The sequence below is a fragment of the Geotrypetes seraphini genome, chromosome 8, assembly GCF_902459505.1.
Source record: "Geotrypetes seraphini chromosome 8, aGeoSer1.1, whole genome shotgun sequence".
Taxonomy (NCBI): Eukaryota; Metazoa; Chordata; class Amphibia; order Gymnophiona; family Dermophiidae; genus Geotrypetes; species Geotrypetes seraphini.
Window position 1 is genome coordinate 96,511,290 of NC_047091.1, and position 26,157 is coordinate 96,537,446.

A 26,157-nucleotide genomic window follows, 5' to 3' on the forward strand; every position below is an offset into this window, starting at 1 on the left:
CCCTTCTCACAAAATGAATTGAAGAAACTAATCTGTCCTGACCTGTCCTGCTGCCTTCTGTTCTTTTTCAGATTAGATGCATCCCATCTAAGCCCCATTTGAGCTCATGTCCGGCCGGCAACCACCCATTGTGAACCCAGATCCTGGTTCCTTTGCTACTCTGGGATCAGATATCCTCCAGAGTCAGGTCCAGTCTTTAGCTAAAGCCCTTTAAGAGCTCCATAAATGGGTCCTGGAAAGGGCCCCACTATCGATAGCTACACAAGTCCATGGGTATGTCCCTGTAAATACAGTATGGCTAAAACTTGGAAGTCAGACCCCCTGAAACCTAGGTGGATAGGTCCTTTTACTGTCCTAATTTCTTCTCTTACAGTTGTCAAAGGTGTCCGGACATGAAACTTGGTTCCACTACAACACGGATCTTCAGCTGAAGCTTTCTAAGACCTCAAAAGTTCTGAATATTTACCATTGTACTTAGCAGGTGTTCTGAATATAATTCTTTATAAGTGTTTGAGTTTAATTGACTGCCTGTGGTTCACCACTGCTTTTAGCAAGTGTCTTGAGTATAACTGTTTGAAGTTTTCTAAGTTGTGCCTGAAAGAAAAATGAGTTTCCCCTGTTAGTATATATATATCTGATATTTGTGTTGCCCTTACTTATGCTTCTTTCTTCTGTATTTCTTTCCTATTGTACTTAACAAGTGCAGCCCCTTTGCCTGATGTTTGTTTGCATGAAGGGGTTAAGTACAGAAAGTGTCAAACATCAGAGAGTATTTTCTGTTTCTAACCTACTGGTGATGAAGTTTAAAAGTGGGCAGAAATCTGCATTGATGATGTTGAGGGTCCATTTATCAACTAGACTCTTATTGTAGACCCCACTCGCCCGGTGTCTTTGTATTGTGATACATGTGTGCTATTTGATGTTTCTCAAGGTCATGGTACTACCCCTAATTCAGTTTTGTGTGGCTCCCTAGATTGACAGCGTTATTATACCAAATGTGCTAAGTATATAGGTCTGTATAACCTGATGCCTTTAAGAACTGCCCCTATGAGGAAACCTTCACTAATGGTGGAGCCTGTCCTTTATGAGAAAGAATACCCCGTCTGCCTCCCTTACTATAGGTCCTAGCTCCGGCCCCTTGTGTACTACAGGCTACTGTAATCCCATGGTTTTCACTATCACTGACCCATATAACTGGAATGCCAATGTCCAAGTCCAGAAGGCCAGAGACTGCATGGCATTGTATATTGATGGTAAAAGGTGAGACCCAGGTACTGATGTATATGTCCGAATTGTATCCCACTCATGTGCTCCTGTCTATCACTCTGTGGTGTTTCCCCAGTTTTATGAAATTATGAAAGTAGATACTAATATCCTGTAATCACTAGAAATCTGTTTATATAGTTTGCTGAAACTATAGGTCAGACTCTTAATGTTAGCAATTATTTTGTATGAGGAGGGACTGGTATGGGAGAACAGTGGCTATGGGAGGCAAAGCAGCTGGACATGTTAAACCTGACTTCACAGACCCTCACTTTTACGTCAGGTCCACGACCTTCACGATGGGCCTTGTGAACCTCCATTGTTGCTTCCCACTGTCTTCAGCGCCCTTCAGACACTGCTTAATGGAACTTCCTATGAATGATGGTCAGCTCCTGATAGTTGATACTGGCTCTGTGATCTGTTTGCCTACTCTTGATTGCCTGCTAACTAGACTGGTACATGTGTGCTTTGCATGATCCGTCCCAGCTTCTTCCTGTTACCGCTGGCCGATGGTGAACACCTGGGAGCCCCTGTATTCAACACCAGAGGTCGCCAAAAGCGGTCTACTTCCACCAATTCCCTTAAAATAGGTGAATGGGGTGATGACTGGCCTGCAGAACGGATCATTGCTGCTTATGGACCTGCCACATGGACCGAGGATGACACCTGGGGCTATCGGACCCCAATCTATATGCTGAACTGCATTATTTGTCTATAAGCTGTACTTGAACTGATAACCAATGAGACCTCCCGAGCTTTGAGTACCATTGGCAGAGCGAATGCTAAAATGTGCACTGCTATTTATCAGAATCGTCTAGCTTTGGACTATTTACTAGCTGCTGTACCTGTGATAAATTCAACCTCTCCAACTGCTGCCTTGAACTTGAGTAAAGTGATTGAGAACGATGTGGATCGTATCACCAAACTGGCTCATGTTCCTGACCAGACCTGGCGTGACCTTACTGCAGACTGGATCTCTGGTACCTTCAGCTCCTGGTTGCCCTCTGGTTCAGCATTGAAGATCATCTTGCTGGTTGCCGCCCTGTCTTCTCTGCTCCTTTGCTGCCTGCCCTGTATGGTCCCCATAGCCATAAAGCTGCTCCACTGAACTATGGACTCTGTTGTCAAACGTTCCACTGCTGCATTGGCCCTCTCCCAGTATCGTCCCTTACCCACTGGGAACCCCGACTTTCCTGACCCCTAACTTTATTTTGTCAGGCTTGGCTCCTTAGGTACGCCAGCCTGAAAGGGGGGAATGTAGGGTCATGAAATAGTTAACTGTTGTTTAAAATATTGCTCTGGCCTACATAGCTGAAAAGAGTGTATAATCTATTGACTGCATCTGCCTAAAATGTATGTCCCTACCTTACCACATTGTAAGCTGAATAGATAAGAGTTTGAGCCATGATGTACCCTGCCCTTCTGTACATTTACCTGCAAGAGTTAGATAAGTGTCCTGCTAGTGACCTGCTAGTGTGAGCTTAGAACCAATGAGTGTTAAGAAAAGTAACATGTGAAAAGTTTTTTCTAGAATTCAGTTGTATAGCCAGAAAAATGAATAAATATCTCTGTAACTTCCTGGTTTCGGCACTTCTGAGCCAGCTTGAAGCTCAGGGGTCCAACATGCATGCTGTGAATAAATTTCTTTTACTTTCTTCACGCCTCTGACTTTGTGTGTCCAAGTGACCTTTCAGCATAGCAGAGAACTGAACTTACCTGGAACCTGCTAGGAGCAGGCTCTGATAGCCTTATTGTAAGAAGCTCTGTAGAGAGTAAAATCACAGAGCAGATTATTGACTTTGGTGAGGAGAAATTCGGAACTCACCCAGAGTTTTCCTTTTGGGGTGGGGGGAGGGGTTTCTTTGAGTTTTGCAAGTTACATTTTGCTTTTTCTGTTTCATTCTGACATTAAATTTTCTTTGGAACCAAACCTGGAACTGTGTGCATTGGTTCTGTTTTTCTTTGTTTTACTCATATTAATACAGTGTTTGCAGGGTGACTCCATACTGGGTCATACCCCGGTGCAGTTTTTAGCTGTAACCACTAGAGGCACTGAGGAGTCCTGTTGCTAGGTTCTAGTGCCAGTAAGTTGAGGTGAAGGAGTACTGTGTAGAAATGTAACATATTCTGATTCAAGGGTAAAGGGATTGGGACTTAATATGCCACTTTTTCTGTGTGGTTACAATCAAAGCAGCTTTCATATTTTAGACAGGTACCTGGGGCAAAGAAGGGTTAAGTGATTTGGCCAGAGTTATAAGGAGCTACAGTGGGAATCAAACTCACAACCTCAGGGTGCTGAGGCAGCTTCTTTAACCACTAGGCATTCAGTACAGTCAGCCAGGTGGCACATGCATTTCAAATGTTCTGGGGATAATACTACCCTGGCGCAGTGACTGGAATAAAGTAAGCTGAGAAGGAGATACGAAACTGGAGGGAGAGTCCTTGGGTAATTGAGAATGAAGGTTCTTGACGCTGGATCCCTGCCCCACTTCTAATTGAACCTGAAGCCCAAATGAGCAAAAGGAAACAGAGAAGTTCCATGTAGACTTCAAACTGGCTTATTAAGCATGAGCAGCTGAATAAGGAACAAGATCTGTACTTAAATTAAAAATCTATGAGAATAAAAATGAATCAAAACATAAACAAGAGAACATAGCGTAACAAAAAAAAAATGTAAGGAATAAAAGGAAAGAGGCTCAGGATAAGACATTCAGGGACACCTTTTGTTGTTCTCCTTTTTATGTCCCTAAAATTTCTTTGGATTATTCTTTAGACCACTTATATTATTTTCAGTATAACAAATAAAGCTGGATTATGAGCTAAATGGTCACCTCAACATTTTGAGCAATCTGATAGTCATTGGCCTAGATCCCAGTCTGCTTTCATGCTGCCCTGCTGATGTTGAAATGAATGAATCGAGCAGGTGCTTTGAAGACCAGGGTGCTGTCAAGAACAGCAGAAGCCTGCGTTCTATTTTAAGACGTGACAAAGGGATCGGTTTTCCCCTACAACTCTCTTCCGCTCCCCACCCTTGAAAAATATCCACCCAAACCCCCTCCCTGGGCTCCTCAAGCGCAGTGCTACCAGTACTGTCCAGCAGCTGCTGACAGCGTTACTACTTCATGGTTAGCCCATATATTTTTCAGCTGAGGAAGGCCATGTCACCATTGTTTCCTGAAGAAATAACACGGTGCATGGTCTGTGCAGTCACTGTATCAAGGATACATAGAGGTTAACAGGGCACTTGTTCAGGGAACGTACATGAAGGCAGATGCTGTACCTCTTTTATTCAGATGTTCACTGTTCAACTATATTTAAATACTGCCCATTAAGGGTATATCTAAGCAATTTATAAACAGACATAAGGAGTAAAATAGCAAAGGGAGTGGAGCGTAACAATAGGAACGCAAGATAACAATAACATCAATCAGCTATAGCAAATAACAAAGTCATAAAGTACTTAACAGCTATATAATAGGAAAATTAATAGTGCTATAGACTAAAGAGGATTTACTGCAAGGATCCCTCCAACCCAACCAGGGACAGTGAGGAGGGAAGGCTAAAGTAAAGTAATAGATTTTCAACTAGGACATAATTTGAGGTTGAGGGGTGGTAGATTCAAAGGCAATGTTAGGAAATTCTACTTTACAGAGAGGGTGGTGGATGCCTGGAATGCGCTCCCGAGAGAGGTGGTGGAGAGTAAAACTGTGACTGAGTTCAAAGAAGTGTGGGATGAACACAGAGGATCTAGAATCAGAAAATAATATTAAAAATTGAACTAAGGCCAGTACTGGGCATACTTGCACGGTCTGTGTCTGTATATGGCCGTTTGGTGGAGGATGGGCTGGGGAGAGCTTCAATAGCTGGGAGGGTGTAGATGGGCTGGAGTAGGTTTTAACGGAGATTTCGGCAGTAGGAACCCAAACACAGTACCGGGTAGAGCTTGGATTCTTGCCCAGAAATAACTAAGAAGAAAAAATTTTAAAAATTTAAATTGAGGTTGGGCAGACTGGATGGACCATTCTGGTCTTTATTACATTACATTACATTACAGATTTCTATTCCGCCATTACCTTTTGGTTCAAAGCGGATTACAAAAAGAGTTATGGAAGAAGGGTTGCAAAGTTAGATCAGAAATCGTTTCCAAGAGAGGGTTAAGAAGGGGATGGGGAGGGGATGGTAAGAAGAGGTATTCATGGTATTAAGCTTTATTAAGGGATTTCTTGAAGAGTATAGTTTTTATTTCCTTTCTGAACATCTTGTAGTCTGGGGTTGATATCAATAGGTTGGAGATTTGGTTATCTATTTTTGTTGCTTGAGTGGCTAGTAGGAAGTCTTATAGTTTTTTCCGTTTTACTTCTTTGATTGGGGGGGTAAGTGAATGGGGGGGTGTTTTTCTATGCCTGGTAGACCTTAGGTAGTTTGGATGAGGCGGTTGTTTAGGTAGATTGGGCTGTTTCCATTTATAGTTTTAAATAGTGTACAGTAGAATTTAAATTGTATTCTTTCCTGGATTGGAAGCCAATGTGAGTTGATGAATGCCTCCGTAATGTGGTCATGTTTCTTCAATGAGTAGACGAGTCTCGGAGCTGTATTCTGAATTGTCTGTAATTGTTTAATCATTATTGCTGTCATCTACTATGTTACTATGTTAAATTGTTGGTAAGAATTTTCTGCACGGAGATACATTCCAGATTGGTGCATATGGTCTATTCTAGTTTTCAAATGAGAAAGTACAACTAAGAGAAATTTGGAATGAATGCAATGTATGTGATGGAGCCTTTGCAATAAGTGTGTTGAAAAGGAGTTGCAGAGACCTACTATGGACTACAAGAAAAGCAAGAATGAAATATAATATTCTACGGTCAACTTCACAAGAAATTAAAGGAGTAACCATATTGATCCTTTTAGTGCCTACCTGGCAGTGACGTAGCTACAGGGGGGCCTGGGCCCCCCACATTGGGCTCAGGCCCCAGAACCTACTTTAACCTTGCTGGTAGGATTGCCAAGCCCCACCAGCCAAATAATTATAGTGCTGCTGCTTTATGCCATTTCCTTCCTGCTCCAAGCATGCCCCCTTGCTCTGCTGGGATATATGTGTGGCTAATCTACTACAAATATCAAAATACTGGCCCCTCCTACATCCCAATGACTTGTGTGGTGCAATTTTTTTTTAGGGTTTTTTTTCCCCCCAAAATGTAGACACTCATCGGAAATATGGCCATTTTGGAAAATTTTATTTATTTTAAAAATTTCTATACCGTTTAAAACTAAGCAGTTTACATAATTTACATATATAATTTTGTAAAAACATAATAAAACAGACACACAAACAATCATCAGAAATCATATCTACAAACTAATACCATAACTTATATAATGAATATCATGAATAATTCATCAACTTTCATGCACCTCGGCAACAATAATCCGTGTAGAACTTACACTCTGAATGGCGAAACCTTGGCTAGGACTGCAGCAGAGCGGGATTTAGGGGTGATCATTAGTGGAGACATGAAAACAGCCATTCAAGTGGAGAAAACTTCATCCAAGGCTAGACAAATGCTGGGTTGTATCCGCAGAAGTTTTGTTAGCCGGAAGCCGGAGGTCATAATGCCATTGTACAAAACCATAGTGAGACCTCATCTGGAGTACTGTGTGCAATTCTGGAGGTCGCACTACCGTAAAGGTGTGCTGAGAGTTGAGTCGGTTCAGCGAATGGCCACCAGGATGATCTTGGGGCTCAAGGATTTCTCATATGAGGACAGGCTGCACAAATTGCGTCTATACTCTCTCGAAGAACGTAGGGAGAGGGGAGACATGATAAAGACATTTAAGTACATCACTGGTCGCATAGAGGTGGAAGACAACATTTTCTTTCTCAAAGGACCCTTGGCCACAAGAGGACATCCGATGAAAATCAGGGGTGGGAAATTTCATAGGGATACCAGAAAGTACTTCTTCACAGAAAGAGTGGTAGACCATTGGAACGAGCTTCCGGAGCAGGTGATCGTGGCCAACAGCATACATGATTTTAAGACAAAATGGGATGCCCACGTCGGATCTCTATGGGGGTAGTATAGAGGTGATGCCACCTACGGGTGACCCTTGGAGGGCAGTTTGAGGAGGGTTTATAGAGTGAGCAGACTTGATGGGCTATGGCCCTTTTCTGCCGTCATTTTTCTATGTTTCTAGAGAGGAAAATTATTGGCTAAAAAAGGCATCTACAAATAATTGCGTCTTCAGTAATTTTCGAAACATGCCCTTTTCACTATAGAAGATAGACATTTTGCAGTTTTGAAAATGGGCATTTTTGGTACTGGATTTTTGTGCATCTTCTACAAAACATCCAAACTTGAATTTGGACGTCATAGCTAAAATGGCCCTGTATATGTAACACCAGCTGACGACTGACTGGACTCAAAGAAAATGTCTCCAGAAATTGCAAATATCATTTGAACAAGTACAAAACTTAGAAGATTTGAGAACTGGCTTTAGTTGTCACCTGGAGTTACATATAATGTGCTGGAGGTGCAATGATTGCAGTATGCAAAGTTATTCACAGTTGGTTCTGAGCACCTTTCAGTTATGGCGCTGGTCTTTGACCAGAGGACCGCCGCGTGAGCGGACTGCTGGGCATGATGGACCACTGGTCTGACCCAGCAGTGGCAGTTCTTATGTTCTTACAGGTCTCCCTCCATATTCGCAGGTTCAGCCCTTACGACTCTGATTATTCACGAGTATTTTGCAGCCATTAATACTGTAAGTTAATAATTTATTTTTTTTTAAGTTAAGAGGACATGCTGCCTTTTAGAATGCTGCTCTTTTTGCCTCCAAACAAAGCAGTCTCACTCATGCGGCTTCATCTCGCCCAGGACAGAGCTGACTCTACCCCCCAAGTGACATCATCCTGGGGTACTGAGAGAAAAGGCCAGCGCTCACTGTGCTTTTTCTGGTTAGATTTAGAGAATCTTGAAAAGTCTGGAATGACAATTGAAGAACTGGGCCTTAGTAAGGGGAAAACTAAAGAAAAATCCTATGGAAAACCCATAATACTAATCACTAGTTATTTATTTGCAGATTCTGGGTTAAGTTGAATGCTGATAGCCTGACTAACTATAATAGTAATACCACTTAGATTGTGTAAGACTAGCTGGATGGGTGGAGTGCTGTACAGTGTCAAATATTCAGGCACTAAAGGGCTGATTCTATAAACAGTGCCTCACTGTGCCTAACTTCAAGGCACGGTTTAGAACAGTTGTCAACTGCTAGGCGTCCTTTATAGAATCACACCTAGTGGTGCCTAGGTGTGCTCAGGCGTCCTTGTGGTAGACGCTGGTATATTTGGCGCCAAGTGAATATCCACACGCAATCTAAATTGCTAATTAAAATAATGGTTTTTAAATTGGTTTTTAATGGCCTGGTACCATGCCATTTAACCACCAAACAACAGAGAAAGTCTACTCTGCACCGATCCCAAGGAATCCAAAGAAGAAGCAGAGTAAGCCAGGTCATTAAATGAGCAACACTTTAGTGGCAACCAATAAAGCATGTACAGAAAATCATCTATCAAGTTTTGTTTTTTTTTAATTGCACATGGCACTTAGAAGTTAACAATGGAGGTGAATATCAGTTTCTAGGGAATAACTTCACTGTTTTAGGTTTTCACCCGGGCATATCCCACAGATCAAGTGCACAAGAAGTACATTGTGAGTTTTACCCAAAAATATCATTTTTAGTCATTAGCATGTTTAATTTTTCAAAAAAGTGCTCTGTGCAATAAAAACTTTTAAAACATTTCATTTAACATTTCATTTGAGTGTCACTGTGATAATTTAATAAAATAAATAGAAAAAATAGCAACAGTCTTATTTAACCCGTTGCTTAAACTTATCTGGAGATGATGGCAGCCATTCAAATCATCAAAAGTGCTCACAGTGTACTTCTTGTGCACTTGATCTGTGGGATATACCCGAGTGAAAACCTAAAACAGTGAGGTTATTCCCCAGAAACTGATGTTCACCTCCATTGTTTAAGTTAACTTCTAAGTGCCATGTGCAATTTTTAAAAAAACTTAGAAGCTGGTCTTTGCTAAGAGCAGTAATAGGTTGTGGACCCCTTCTAACATTCAGTAAAGGTTTGAATTTGTTCAGAAAATCATCTAGGCATACAGTGTTTCAGCAATGGGCCTGCAACAGGAGTCCAAGGTCTATGCTGCTGAGACTAATTAATACCCATGGAAATACAGTAATGCCAAATCATAAAATATACCAGGGAAGCGTTGAGAATTTCACTTCAAAACTGAAAGTACCATTTAAGCCAATTAAAACCAATTACGTTGAGCACGGAACTATTCCATCGCAGAGCATCTATGGACTAAGGTGCTATTTTAGAATTAGCCCCTATGGAAGAGCTTAATTTCTTATATACTATGTATAAGCTATACATTCATGTTCATCATTTTTTTTCTCCATAACACTTTTAAAATATATATACTCAAAATTGTGGCATGCACTATTGGTGTTTCCAATCACATCAATCCAGAGACTTATTTCTTTTTTTACTGAAAAGTTGGCGAAGCTGAAATGAATATAACTTTTCAAAATTCAATCTGCTATATTGTCCATAAATCAGTAAGTAAAGTTATATATACAGTAGTCATTTAGCTTATCCGATGTGGTCCATATGCTACCCGACAGAGTGCTCTGTTTTGTCTCTTCGTCAGGGGTAGACACTAATCCCACTGCCCAGCAAAATTTGTATTTCAATTTAACTGAAACTTGCCCTGCAATTAAGTTGGTCTCACAGCAGAAAATTATGGTGGCTTCCTTGACGGAAGTCCATGACAGCGTACTCACTGTGAAAACTTGTTGAAGTCATTGACACAATAAACTTTATTGTATGTGCACAAAAACAATAAAAAGAAGAAAAGAAAAAAGACTGTATTTGTACATCAATTGCAGCACTCAAAGATAACTTTGTAAAAACCATTTGATCAACCACTTCACTTTCTCATTCAGTCCATGAAGATAATATGATTTCAAGTAAAATATCCAATGTTATTCACGTGTTAAAGATTCTATAACCCCAGTAAACATTTTGGCAACCTGCTCCAAGATGCACCATCTTGAGTCAGAAAACTGGTGGTTCAATTGAATACAGAAACAGAAACATGATGGCAGATAAAGGCCAAATGGCATATCCAGTCCGCCCATCCGCAGTAACCATTATCTCTTCCTCTCTCTAAGAGATCCTAAGTGCCTAGCCAAGGCTTTCTTGAATTCAGGCACAGTCTCTGTCTCCACAATCTCTTCCGGGAGTCTGTTCCACGCATCTACCACCCTTTCTGTAAATAGATATTTCCTTAGATTACTCCTGAACCTATTATCCCTTAACTTCATCCTATGCGCTCTCATTTCAGAGTTTCCTTTCAAATGGGACCTAAGATTCTTATTGGTTCAGCCCCCTAAGGCCCCTCCCTGTGCAGCATCTCCTTCCTATCTCCCCCTCTGGTGGTCTGACATCTTTCTCCTCTCCTTCCCACTGTCTTCTCTGTCCCCTCCTTCCCATCCCTCCTCCCCCTTTGTGGTCTCGTATCTTTCTGAACCCCCTCTCACCTATCTCTCTCTCTTTCCTTCCCTCTTCCTCCAGTAGTCTAACTTGTCTCTCCTTCCCTGGTCTGGCATCTCTCTTTCCTTCCCTCTCCCTCCAGTAGTCTGGAAAGGCCAGGGGGACACCAAACGAGGGTGGAGACAAGAGGGAAACATGCCAGCCTTTGGGGGCCCCCTAAAGCCATGTCCTGTTTGCCCCCCAAACGATGGCCCTGATCGTAGGGTGGTCATTTGAGGTCCCCAAAATATTGGGGGTGCTCGGCACCCATAGAACTGGTGCCTGTGGTCACACACTCAAAACAGACACTCAACAAATGTGTAACAAGATGAGGTATTCTATATAGAGATCTTGTTGTAGACCTGTGAATGTGATGTAGATGGGCTGGGAGAAAGATGGTAAACTCTGATGATGAGTTGGGGTTGGGGAGGAAGTGAAACTGATGGGACTTGCAGTACTATCCCTAACATTTCTTTTACCCACAAGTCCTACCTGTATGTGCCCCACCTGCTGTGCTTTTTCGTTTAAAGACAGCCTGACCAGTTGTGGGCACAGCCCACTATGCTTTAATTTCCTTTATATGGACTCAGTAATTTGTTCCCGGTTGAGCACCCCCAATCATTTTGAAAAGTTGGCTCCTCTGCTCGATTGGTATATGCGGTATAAAAGATTTAATAAACCATAAATCCATTTGCCTTTCAGTGGCAGAAGAAGGGTTTGACTCCTGATTTCCCTTAGTCATTTCCTCTGTGCTGATTTAGGTAGCGGAGGTTTTGTAGAGAACACAACAGAACCTCTTACTCCTTAACAACGTTTGTCATTATGCCTTAGACATAGCAAATGCCTTGCAGATGCTGTCTGAATTCACAGTGGATTTGTCTGGTTTTCAGGTGCAGTGGATCTTTCCCGTCGGAGTCCGGTTGCCTCCTGGCTTTGTGCCATGCTGTACTGTTTTGGGAGCTATATTCTTGCAGATATTCTGCTTGGAGACTCTCCGATTGATTATTTCAGCAATAATTCCAACGTGCTACTTGCCTCAGCAGTCTGGTAAGTGTAGCATGGTTCGAGATTAGCCAAAGAAGGTCCTGCTTACTAAAAAGGTTCAGATACTGTGCATACAAGGTCTTTGTATTGCAGATTATTTCATGGTATAGGAGAAGATATCTTATGGTGATTCGTAACTTCATTAATGAGTATATGAGGTATCATCTCACAGATCAGACAAAAACATTTCACTTCACTAAGAAATTCTGTGACTCAATCAGCATGATGTGATGTTTTTTCTACTAAGCAGAAAAAAAGGGCTATCCCAAACATTTATGTATTTTATACATTTATAACCCACTTACAATAAAGTGGCTTACAAATCAATAATGTAAATACATAAAGAGAGCAAACTATATAATATAACCCTTTTCTCACAAGGCCTCATATACCTAAGGCACTACTGTGATTTCATTCATGCCCTTGCTGGGGTGGTGCATTAATCATTGGTCTTGTTAGCCAACAAATATGTAATTTAAAATATAGGCTGTCGAATTGATAATTGTGTGTAGTGAAATGTGCAAAAAGAGCAGTTGTACAGTTTCCTCAGAGGCCGTGCTACTTCAATCATGCCTTTTCATAAGTGAAATGGTTGGGTAACTGGCATAACCGTCGGGCTAAAGCTAAGTGCTCTTCATATTTATATATATATATATATTTTTTTTGGATTAGAGCCAAGTCTTGTGAGAAAAGATAGTTATATTTTTATGTATTTACATTTATGATGTATTGTTGAGTGGACTTCAAGTTTCCTCTATACGATCAGGATTACAAATCAATAATACAAAATAAAATATGTAAACAATACAATCACATAAAAATATACAATCTTCAAAACATCACATCATAATTACTACAATAGCTTACTATGTCATAGAAACATGATGGCAGATAAAGGCCAAATGGCCCATTTAGTCTGCCCATTTGCAGTAACCATCATCTCTTTCTCTCTCCAAGAGATCCCATGTGCCTATCCCAGTCCCTTTCGAATTCAGACACAGTCTCTGTCTCCACCATCCTTTCTGTAAAACAGTATTTCCTTAGATTACTCCGGAGCCTATCACCTCTTACCTTCATCCTATGCCCTCTCATTGCAGTTTCCTTTCAAATGAACGCATTTACATTATGTAGGTATTTAAACGTCACTATCATATCTCCCCTCTCCCGCCTTTCCTCCAAAGTATACAGATTGAGATCTTTAAGTCTGTCCCCATACGCCTTATGATGAAAACCACGCACCATTTTAGTGCCCCGAGCTTGGGGCCTTCCAAAACCCGGACAAATTGCTTGGTTTTGGAAATCCGTCCAGGCACCCAGACAGTCCTCTAAAAAGAGAACATGTCTAGGTTTTCCTGGATATCTGGTAACCCTAGGATTGATGAGTCATAAACAATGTGTTAAATTAGTCTGCAGTGTATATATCAGTACTGTTGCTGGTGTTGGCTTTTGTCAATGTACTCGTTTATGGAAAAGGTGGAAGTTATGGGGAAACTCTTACAGAAACTTGTGAACCAACTGGGGAACCAGTGGATCCAAAGTGCCTCCAAATTTTTTTTGATCTTCAGAAATAGGTTTGCAGTTAATAATTCAATTATACGTGATATACCGCCTAGATCATAAAAACAACTAAGCAGTGATGGTCAGCATGGAGATGCACAACAGTTGCCACTGTCCTCAGTTCTGCTATTTGACTGTCATTCAAATAGAACAGGAGAGGACGCCAAGTCAAGTCAATTGTGCTATCAGCTTCTCGTTGCACCTCATGATTTCTAAAACCTTTTCTTGTATCTCTGCTTCCCCCCCTCCCCCTCTGGTCTAGGTACCTGATTTTCTTCTGCCCCATGAACCTGTTCTATAAATGTGTCAGTTTCTTGCCTGTGAAGCTGATCTTTGTGGCCATGAAGGAGATGGTCAGAGTTCGAAAAATAGCCGTTGGTGTTCACCATGCCCACCATCACTATCACCACGGATGGGTCATTATGGTTCTCATCGGATGGGTGAAAGGTAAGCCAATGGAAAGCTGTAAACACCAGCCCTCTATACAAAGAAATCTGAAGACACGGATACCTTTTCTTGTGAAGTAACTCAACTAGATGATCTTGTGAAAAGTCATTGGTAACTCTTTTGATTTTTAATCTGTTCATTTATTTGGGGGAGGGAGGGGGGTAAATGACACTTAAATGGAACATATCTTCAACTAGTCCACTATTTTGTCACAGAGAAGGAGACTAAAGACCAAATTAGAAATGGTTTCATTTCATTTTAATCTCAACATAACACTTTCACCAAATGTAGTGCAATGGATGGAGACTTCACCAAAAACCAACCCAATTTAGCCTGCAAGAGTTAATTTAAATGCAAAAAAATGAGGAAAAAGGCTAAGAGTGTAGCACAAGCCAGCCACCTCAACAGCTTAAGGCCTGTCTCAACAAAACCTCATGGGCATAAAAATCCTCTCTGTTGCCAAATTCAAAATGACTGTACAATGAAATGAATGAGAATCGGATAATAGTGCCTTCATCAGGGGACACAATTGCTTTAAGGGAGACAAAGACGCAAAGAAAGAAACACACATTAAAACCTTTCTTACACTACCAAAGCAAAGGAATCTTTTGTGATCAAATAGTTCCTACACACATGCTGTGTTTCCCCAAAAATAAGACAATGTCTTATATTCATTTGAGCCCAAAAAAGGCACTAGGTCTTATTTTTAGGGTATGCACATGATCATCTCTCCCTCCCTTCCCTTGTGCAGCAAAACCCTTGAGCAACCCTTGCCCCCACCGCACAGCCGAACCCCAGATGACCCTCCATCCTTCCCTACCTGCTGACCGCGAGCAAGCCCTACCTTCATCTGAAGCAGCGTCGGGCCGGCAGCACTCTAAACAGGCTGCTTCAGCCTTATCCATCGGGGATTTCACTCTGCCGCGTTACTGATGATGTCTTAACTTCATCCTATGACCTCTCATTGCAGAGTTTCCTTTCAAATTAAAGAGACTCGACTCATGTAGGTAGGTATTTAAATGTCTCTCTAGAAACAATACTAGCAATAACAATCTAAATAGATAAATAACTGCAGCAAAAAATGTTGCAACAATGTTATAAGCCAAGTGGTGGAAATATCCTTTGAAAAACCATATAAGTAAAGTGGAGAAAAAAGCCTCAACTAGTTTTATATGCAGACGGCAACCCAATGAGTTTTTTAGCCGTTCTTAATCTCTATCATAGGCAACAAAAAAACACTCCACTACTTCTCTAAATGTAATCTTTCAAAATAGGAAAATATTTTACCACTGTGCACAGGGAACAGGAAAAAGAACCTTCAGGAAGGTTACACTTATCTTCACAGCTGTTGATGTAAGCCAGGACCGTGATCCAAAAACGCAACGGTCTTCCTACAGTCACATTTCTGGCATTGAAGTGAAGACGAGGAACCGATGTCCAAATCCAACAAGGCACTTGTTTCACCAACGAATGGCTGCTTCAGGGAGGAGTGTGTGGCGCGGTGGTTGAAGCTACAGCCTCCGCACCCTGGGGTTGTGAGTTCAAATCCCACGCTGCTCCTTGTGACCCTGGGCAAGTTACTTAATCCTCCATAGCCACAGGTACGTTAGATAAATTGTGAGCCCACCGGGACAGATAGGGAAAATACTTGAGTACCTGATTGTAAAACCGCTTAGATAACCTTGATAGGCGGTATATAAAATCCTAATAAACTTGAAACTTAATAATAATAATAAACTTGATATCAGGAGCTATAAGTCAGGAACCATTGTGGAGCCAAATTGTGGACGGAATAGGAAGGAATTCCCTGAAGCAGCCATTCGTTGGTGAAACAAGTGCCTTGTTGGATTTGGACATCAGTTCCTCGTCTTCACTTCAATGCCAGAAATGTGACTGTAGGAAGATTGTTGCGTTTTTGGATCACGGTCCTGGCTTACATCAACAGCTGTGAAGATAAGTGTAACCTTCCTGAAGGTTCTTTTTCCTGTTCCCTGTGCACAGTGGTGAAATATTTTCCTATTTTGAAAGATTACATTTAGAGAAGTAGTGGAGTTTTTTTTGTTGCCTATGATAGAGATTAAGAATGGCTAAAAAACTCATTGGGTTGCCGTCTGCATATAAAACTAGTTGAGGCTTTTTTCTCCACTTTATTTACATTACATTACATTAGGGATTTCTATTCCGCCATTAATTTAAATGGTTTTTCAAAGGATATTGCCACCACTTGGCTTATAACATTGTTGCAACATTTTTTTGCTGCAGTTATTTATCTATTTAAATGTCTCTATCATATCTCCCCTCTCCCACCTTTCCTTCAAAGTATCCAGATTGAGATCTTTAAGTCTGTCCCCATACACCTTATGATGAAGACCACATACCATTTTAGTAGCCTTCCTCTGGACCAACTCCATCCTTTTTATATCTTTTCTAAGGTGCGGCCTCCAGAACTGTACACATTATTCTAAATGAGGTCTCACCAAAGCCTTATACAGGGGCATCCTCTCTCTATGCAACCTAGCACCCTTCTAGCTTTTGCCGTCACCTTTACAACCTGTTTGGCCACCTTAAGACATACAGTCACACCTAAGTCCCGCTCTTCTGTCGTGCACATAAGCTCTTCACTCCCTAATCTGTACCGTTCCCTTGGTTTTTTGCACTTTAGCATTAAATTTTAGCTGCCACATTTCAGACCATTTTTCAAGCTTTGCCAGGTCTTTCTTCATGTTGTTCACACAATCCAGCGTGTCTACTCTATTGCAGATTTTGGTATCATCTGCAAAGAGGCAAATCTTACCCGACAACCCTTCAGCAATATCGTTTATAAAAATGTTAAAAAGAACAGGCCCTAGAACAGAACCTTGAGGGCATACCACTGGTAACATCCCTTTCCTCAGAGCGATCTCCATTGATCACTACCCTCTGTTGCCTTCCACTCAGCCAGTTCTTGATCCAGCTCGTCACTTTGTAACCCATCCTGAGGGCACTCAGTTTATTTATTAGACATCTGTGTGGAACACTGTCAAAGGGCTTTGCTAAAATCTAAATACACCATATCTAGCGCACATCCTCTATCCAATTCTCTGGTCACCGAGTTAAAGAAATTGACCAGATTTGTCTGACAAGACCTACCTCTATTGAATCCATGTTGCCTCCGGTCCTGTAATCCACAGGATTCCAGAAACTTGACCATTCTCTGTTTTAAAAGTGTTTCCATTAATTTGCTTACCAAAGAAGTCAGACTTACTGGCCTTTAATTTCCTATTTCTTCCTTACTTCCACTTTTGTGGAGAGGGACCACATCCGCCTTTCGCCAGTCCTCCGGAACCACTCCTGACTCTAGAGACTCATTGAAAAGGCCAGTCAGTGGAGCTACCAGAACTTCCCTACGTTCCTTCAGCACCCTAGGATGTACACCATCCAGCCCCATTGCTTTGTCTACCTTTATTTTAGCTAGCTCCTCACAAACACAACCCTCTGAAAATTGATCAGGGTCTATTACTCCTCCATCCCTATTCATGTTTGTCTTCTGCGTTCCCGTTCCCGGCACTTCAGCCATGAACAGAAATATCTGTTAAGCAATTCGGCCTTTTCTTTATCAGCTTCTACATATTCCTTCCTATACCTGTGAGTTTCACAATGCCACTTTTGCACTTCTTGCTATAACTAATATATCTAAAAAAATGTCTTGTCTCCCCATTTTACCACGTCAGCTATTTTTTTCTTTCATTTGCATCTTTGCTTTCCTGACTACAAGACCAGCTTCTCTTAAGTTTTCCAGATATTTTTGCCTATCTTCCTCTTTCTGCGATCTTTTGTAGTTTATGAAAGCTAACCTCTTATTCCTTACTTTCTCAGCTACTACTTTTGAGAACCAAAGCGGCCTTCTTTTCCTCTTACTTTCACTTACTTGCCTCACAAAAAGGTTTGTCGCCCTTACAATCGCTCCTTTCAGTTTTGCCAACTGCAATTCCACTCCTTCCAGACGTTCCGTGCAGACAATAATTCCTTGACGTAAACCCCCATCTGAACAAAGTTAATTTTTTAAAAAGTCTAGAACCTTTGTTTTTGAATGAGCCCTCCCTCTACCCATCTTAATATTAAACCATACAATGCAGTGATCACTGGATGCCAGATGATCACCCACTGTAACATCAGAAACACTTTCCCCGTTTGTAAGCACTAAGTCACATATGACCCCATCCCACATGGGTTGCTTTACCAACTGCTAGAACAGTTCTCCTTGTAGAGAATCCAGGATCTCCCTACTTCTAGAAGACCCCACAATAGGGAAACCCCAATCAACATCCGGCATGTTAAAATCACCTATTAGCAAGACTTCCCCTTTTTTAGATATATTCTGAATGTCTACTATTAAATCTCTTTCTACTTCTTCCGTCTGTGAAGGCCTGTATATCACACCAATGTAAATATATTATAGTATAACAAGCTATTTGGGTTTTCCTTTTCTTCTTGATTTAGACATTCATAACAGATTTTTTTGCTTTGAATTTTGGAATAGCTTTTCTGTCTTTAGATTTTTGTCATTGAAATACTATGTTTTCTAAACTGCTTAAATACATTGTGATTTAGTGGTACATAAAGCAATTAATGCAACCTAATTACTTTAATCCTCTATGACTTTCGTACTGGAGTGTTTACTTTTCCAGTTGGCTAATAACTGCCCCTGATCTGCCTCCAGTAACTTCTTCATTATTTTTTTTTATATATATATCATAGGTTAAGGTATTGTGTATCACATTACTATGTGGCTACCTTCTCAAGATATTACTTCTGCCTTTTGGCCTCTTTACAGGTTCCGGCATTGCCCTGATGTCCAACTTCGAACAACTACTCCGTGGTATCTGGAAGCCAGAAACGAATGAAGTCCTTCACATGAGCTTGTAAGCAATGCAGCAGAAAACATCTTATTCTTTAAGTGAGGACATCCTTGCCAGCAGGGCAGGATTAATTCTTCGAGGGCCCATAGGCACCCAAGTACACTGGGCCCCTCGGCCCTGCTCCGCCCATGCCCTGCCCCATTTATCTGTTTTCTTATTTACTTCTTTATTTCCACTTGTAGTTCTTTTTTTTTTTTGTAATTCAAAACAAACAAAGATTAGCATACCAGTGCACAGTTTTTCTTCTATGCAACCCCTAAACATCTCTGAACAAATCCCCCTACCTTCCCTTCCCACCTACTTACCCAGGACTTTAACTCTGAACCCTTTCCATGCATATATAAAAGTGTTCAAATATTTGTAAAGCAGTAATACTATCCAAAATATGTCTCATACCTTTTGATCAACCAAAGACCACCATGACAAACATACTACACCAAACACTAGAAACAGTAGCAACCTGGATGAAAGATCACAAACTGAAACTCAACACAGACAAAACTAAATTCATCCTCCTCGAAAACGACAAAGTCCCAACCATAACCAACATAGAAATTAACACAATCAACTATCCCATTCAAACTACCATAAAACTACTAGGAATGACTATAGACCGATGCTGCACCATGCAACCACAAATAAATAAAACAATACAGAAATCCTTTGCAGTGTTGAGAAACCTAAGACAAGTCAGGAAATTCTTCGAAAAAACACAATTCCAGCTTATAGTACAATCCCTAATCCTAAGTCTACTAAATTACTGCAACATCTTCTACCTCCCCTGCCCTGCTACAATGACTAAACAACTACAAACAATCCAAAATACAGCTCTGAGACTCATCAACTCATTGAGAAAACACGACCATATTACAGAAGCATACATCAACTCACATTGGCTACCAATCCAAGAAAGAATACTATTTAAATTCGACTGTATGTTATTTAAAGCCTTAAACGGAGACAGCCCAACCTACCTGAACAACCGCCTCATCCAAACCACCTCAATCAGACTTAGAAAAACACACACCCCATTCACACACCCCTCGATCAAAGAAGTAAAACGGAAAAAACTATACGATGGCCTCCTGGCCACTCAAGCAGCTAAACTAGATAACCAAATCTCCAATCTACTGATAACGACACCAGACTACAAGACATTCAGAAAAGAAATAAAAACTATACTCTTCAAGAAATTCCTGAAACAGCCATAACTTCAGAAAAGAAATAAAAACTACAATCTTCAAGAAATTCCTGAAACAGCCCTAACTTTCTGTACAGGGGTAGGTCTAGTCCAAAGCCAGACTGTTCTGATAGCCCTGATAATTATTAATATGTTTATACTCAGACAATGAAGGAGCACTGTTTTGAGACTATTATACTTAGACAATAGCAAATGCATGTAACAGTAAAATAAAAAATAGTTATTATAAGTCTCACCGCTACTTAATGCTGCGTACAGCCTCTTAATGTCACAGTACTGGCCCCTCTCACTCAACCAAGGCTCCTCCCCACAACATGTGCTGTACTGTCTGAGATGACATCTTGCTGATGTCAAAATACTAGTCCCTCCCACACCATCTGGGATCCCATCCAGACCATATCCTGACCAGAAGTCTTTGAAATACATCTGTTTTTCGCTATGCTTAAAGTGTCACATCTTTTTTTTTTTTTTTAACCTTAATCTCTTTATTTTTTAAACATGGAGTTAAAACAGAAGTAGATGAGCATATCTGAGTCCAGAAAGGGCAGTTTGTTCCTAAAGGTGATCCAGACGCCTAACCTAGGATGGAACTAGCTCTGCATTTGGATTTTTTCCACTATTGGCATCTCCGTCTAAGAGATTCTGTCTTTCCTTTGCAGCCCAACTAAAGCCAGTCTGTATGGAGCCATCCTATTCACCCTACAGCAATCTCACTGGCTTCCAATTTCCAAAGCTAATCTCATCTTTTTGTTTACCATGTTCATGGTAACCGCCAAGGTAAGTTCTCAATAAGTTAAGTACACAGTTGCCAACTTGGCCCCATGTCCTTTGGCTTTGCCCATGGTGACTTTCCAAAGAAAAACACAGGGACTACATTTATCTGCATGCACTTGGGAGGAAAGTCAGACTGGACTAGCTGGTGATTGTGTCTGGCTGGAGCCAGGTATAGCAACAGATGTGACCACCTAGATTGGGATTACTGTGAGCAGGTAACAGCTAATAATCATGGAAAGAGCTGATGGAGCACAGAAGAGGCACACACCATGTTCTCTAATCAGGGACCCAAATTTTTTAATAGTATCAGTTGTACTACTGTAGGCTGATAGGGAGATAGCTCTTTTATTCACAGAGACACTACATAGGACTGTTTTATGAATATCCTGTTCTCCAACTTCACATACAGGTCAATATTTGGAAAACTATCCAGGGAATAATGTGAACCATTTAATCTAGATCAGGGATCTCAAAGTCCCTCCTTGAGGGCCGCAATCCAGTCGGGTTTTCAGGATTTCCCCAATGAATATGCATTGAAAGCAGTGCATGCACATAGATCTCATGCATATTCATTGGGAAAATCCTGAAAACCTGACTGGATTGCGGCCCTCAAGGAGGGACTTTGAGATCCCTGATCTAGATGTTTCAAAATCTTCTTTATTCATACATCTAGCTAGTGCTGCTGAATGTCAGTAGAAATTCTATAGAAAGTACAAGTATACTTCTCCAAGGTCAAGCAGGCATGATATTCTCACATAAGAATTGCCGCTGTGGGTCAGACCAGTGGTCCATCACGGAACTCAGTATGGACACTATCAAGTGCATTGCCACTTTAAATCTTTATCATTAAACAATCAGCAGTGTTTATATATGGCAATATAGTGTAAACAGAAGAGGCGTTGAAAAGCAGAAAGAATATTGCCTAAGAAGCAAAAAGTGCTTTAAAGGATCATCAGACTGCCATCCAATTTGGGCAACTTTATATGCTTTCTATTTTTACTTTTTTTTTCTTTTTTATATTAAATTAATTGCTTACTTATATATTTATTCTATTGTTTTTTTCATAGATTTATCTTCCTTATATAATATAGGCAGTAGAATACATGATTGATGATAGTATTTAAACTTAGCTTTCAATAGTGTTCATCCTCTTTCCAACGCGTTTTGCATTTCTTTGTCAAGGTCGGGGGAGTACTTAATTAAGCTGTCTACTTTTACAAAACTCTGCAGTCACCTTTGAGGATTTCTCAACTGCATAGAGTTTCTAGTCTTTGATCCATGAGTTTTCATATCAGGACCTTCAGGGACCCCTGAGGAAGACAGTTTTGTCGAAACACAGACCGTGTTGGGTCCATAGTACCCAATGTTTTGGGTCCTAGGTATTTCTTCATGTGAATTATTGGACTGTACTTTTAATAAAGCCTGTATATTGAACATCATCTTCTCCACAATGTTTTTGTTCTCGTCAGAATCCCAGTCTGTGGAGTGCCAAGGATCAACCTTTCATTTGTGCTATTCCACCTATTGCTTGGGATCTTAATGTGGTCCTATCTACTCTTATGAAGTCTCCCTTTGAGCCACTTACAACTTGATCTCTCAAACCTCTTACTTGGAAAGTAATTTCCTCATAGTCCTCACACCGAGTGAGTGAACTTCAAGCTTTTGTATCAGATGTCCTCTATGCAAGATTCTACTACTACAGAGTAGTGATTCAAACTCATTTAAAATTCCTACCCAAAGTTGTCTCAGAATTTCACCTCAACCAATCCATTGTTGTGCTTGGGGTTTTTTTCTCCCCAAAACTGCATTCCCATCCTGATGAGACAGCACTTCCTACCTTGGATTGCAAGTGTGCTCTGGCATACTACTTGGACTGCACTAAACCTCATAGAAAGTCCTCCTAGCTCTTTGTGTCTTTTGACTTGGATTTTCTGTTGCCAAGAGAACCATCTCCACTTGGCCGGTGGACTGTACCTCCTTCCAGTATACTCAGGCTGTTCTAACGCTGCAGGGCCATGTAACATCCCACAGTGTCCAGGCTATGGCGGTTTCGGTAGCTCATTTCTGCTCTTCTTCTGTTGAGGACATCTGCAAAGTGGCTACTTGGTCCTCAGTCCATACCTTTTACTTCTCACTACTGCTTAAAACAGTGTATCGCAAACTGTGTGCCGCCTGAGATTTCTGGTGTGCCACGACACACTGGTGAGGAGGAGAGTCATCCACGTCGGCTGTGGCGAGAGGCAGGTCCTGAAGGAAGTCAGCCGGTGTGGACAACTCTCCTCCTGGCTGGCTTCTCTCCTCTTCTCCCTGGATCTCCCGGATCCCTGTAACGGGTCGCGGCAAGACGGGCCTCCGCACATGCGTGGACGTTGATGCGATGATGTTACCCATGTGCATGACATCATCGCGTTGACTTCAAGGTGCCTTCTGGCCGGGGCACTGCATTTAGTGTGCCGCCGGCTGGAAAAGTTTGCAGGACACTGGCTTAGATAAAAACTCCAGAAGAGAGTCAGTTTGGACAAGCGGTTCTACAGAATCTTTTTACTTCCTAATTGCCAACTTTCCCTCCAACCCTCTTGGGTTTCGCCAGGCTCATATTTATGTATCTATTATCCTTATAATGTATATTTCTCTGTAAACTTATATTACTTATAATTTTAATGTACCCTATTGTCTATTTTTTCTGTAAACCGCTTAGAATCCTAAAGGAGTTTAGCGGTATATAAGAAATAAATTACATTACATTATCAAAAGACATGATCCTGGTAGCTTGGGAGTCCCAACCATTTCACTTATGAAAAGGCATGATTGAAGTAGCACGGCCTCTGAGGAAACTGGCATATACCTGTATTCTCATAACCCGCTCACCTCCCCTAGTTGGCTTATTAGCTTCTTTACTGAATCGAAGAGCACTGCCTAAAGATGTAAAGTTATAGTGCACTTGGTAGTATCTGTATCGGGTTCAGTGGATGACATCACCCACATATGCCTGCTATCCTCAGACAACACTTGCTACAGGTAAGTATCTTTGCTTTATATGTGAAATATCAGGGCTTCAGTGTGTAAGATATCCCTAGATTCTGTATAATATATATGTGTTTTTCTGGCTGACGGTTAGCTTTTAATATTTTACCTTCCCCTTCTTGCCTAGCCCGTTCCTATCAGTTATACCTTAGCCCAGTTCTTAAACCTGTCCTGGGGGACCCCTAGCCAGTTTGGTTTTCAAGATATCCCTAATGACTATGCATGAGGCAGATTTGCATATATTAGAGATGACAGACATGCAAATCTGCTTCATACACATTCTTGCAATGAAATCTTCTCAACCGCTGCTCCTCAACCATGGAGCTCTCTTCCAGCCCACCTTAGAGAAGAAACCTCTCTAGATAGATTCAAGAGTTCCTTAAAAACTTTTCTCTTTAAGAACGCTTTTTGAAATTTGAAAATTAATTTTGGATTATTTTGGAAATTTGAAAATTAATCCAAACTTATCCAAATAGAACGATACTTATTTCTTTGCACTCCCCTCCCTCCTTTACAAGATTTTGTTCCTGTGGTGTCCCCGACCCTTTTATTTTTTCCTTCATTGTTATCTCTCCTTTTTTCCACCACATTTCTGTTTGTAAATCATCTTTTATTTGTTTGGTCTGTTTTTAACTTTAATAGTTTAGCATCCCCCATTACTTTGCTTAGAAATTTTTAGAAGCATTTTTATCAAATTTTAAATAAACTTGAAACTTGATTAGGGATATCTTGAAAACTCAACTGGCTGGGGGTCCCCCAGGACAGGTTTAAGAACCACTGGTCTAAAGTATAACTTTTTAAATATTGAGCTGATGGTTTATGAATTCATTGTTCTTGAAGTATCTGTAAACTCTAGTGGGAAAATGAATCCTTTATTCTGGAAGAACCTGCATGTTACATTAGGTGATAAGTCCGGTAGCCCTGGAGATCATATGACTCAATATTTCATATTATAATCTTCTTTCTCTTCCCTCTTCCCCATGATACTGCAGATTTTCTTGACAGCCACACACTCCCATGCCTCACCACTTGCTCCACTTGAAGCCTACATCTGCCCGATCCTCTTTGGTGCGAACAGCCAGGAGGAAAACTACCACGGCTCTGCCCACGGCGGGTCTCATGGCCCGGCCCCTGCTCAGCTCGCCCCGCAGCCTGCTCCCAAGTCCAAGGAAGACCTCAATGAGGGAACCCGGAAACGGAAAGCAAAGAAGGCTGAATAAGAAATAGCACAGCGTGTCAAAAGCAAAGCTCCTGATAAGAGGTGATTGAGGAGTCTGCCTCGCTAAATGGAGTCCACGATAGTGACAGCAGAGCCCATGGCCTGCTAGATCCACAAAAGAGTTTAAAAACTATCTGGCAGCACGATCTACCCCAATACCTTTGAAAAGCTGAGAGAGGGCCAGATACTGCTAGAATGATGAGTTTATGTAACATAGGGATTTTAAATTATTAAGTTATTTTTTTTGTAATCATGGCCTAACTGCAGGCTTCTTTGCTGGACATTCAATGAAAAGGATCTGTGTCAAATGTGTGAAGGAAAATGAAATTCTCTACAGAAGGAAGGGAAGGGTGCGGCAGTTAGAGCAGGGGTTTTGCTTAGGGTTTAGTCCTCTATCTATTGACATGAGCACTTCTTCCCTATAGCAGCTATAATGCAGTGTTCAGGCCCTGAAATCAGTAAGGCTGAAAGTGGGACCTCCTGGTCCAAGCATAGAGCAGTTGAACAAGAGACTCTATTGGTTTGACTAGCTAGCCTTCAACAAGTCACATGGATCTCCCTGTACTTCATAACCCTGTGATTTCTGTTAACCTCTAATTTTTTTCAGGAATTTGTATTGTTAAGTTTGTAAGCCCTTGGAAGAAGGGACCTTCACCTTTCATGTCCACTGGTGATGATGATAAAACACTGAATAAATTCTCTGCTGTGACATCCCCAGATACGGTTGCCTGACTGTTTGTGACACGCTAGAATAGTGAGAGCATTAACATTTTCAATTGATGGTGGGCTCGAGGGCTCGTAAACCTGTTCTCATCTGATGGCATTGTGCAATAAAAGACAAGGAACTTGCAATGCCTTTTCACAGGATTTTCCACAATTTCTATAATTCAATTCTGTTCACAACAATATAACCATTCATCAAACGCTCAAATTCATACACAGAGAGCTATAAGGGAGTTCAGATTTCCACTAAATTCATACGATATTGGTGGTGGTATTCTTCATTATTCCATTCATAGTTTTTAATTTTATAGTTTTTTTTATTTTTCTTCTATTTTTTCCACTTTATCATTTAATCAATTTATACATCTTCACTTATCAATTCATTATAACTTAGCTTT

The 26,157-nt window shown here is 41.0% G+C and overlaps 1 protein-coding gene across 1 annotated transcript in view; it reads left to right on the forward strand.

Annotated features, from left to right (window-relative positions):
* The window catches only part of TMEM38A (transmembrane protein 38A), a 52,141-nt gene extending 26,386 nt beyond the window's left edge, over positions 1-25,755 (forward strand). Inside the window, exons 2-6 of the mRNA XM_033953811.1 lie at positions 11,763-11,919; positions 13,736-13,920; positions 18,734-18,821; positions 20,679-20,796; positions 24,810-25,755. Of these exons, the coding sequence (XP_033809702.1) occupies positions 11,763-11,919; positions 13,736-13,920; positions 18,734-18,821; positions 20,679-20,796; positions 24,810-25,037 (776 nt within the window). The 3' untranslated portion in view covers positions 25,038-25,755. The remainder of the gene's footprint in view (positions 1-11,762; positions 11,920-13,735; positions 13,921-18,733; positions 18,822-20,678; positions 20,797-24,809) is intronic.
* The last annotated feature ends 402 nt before the right edge of the window (positions 25,756-26,157 follow it).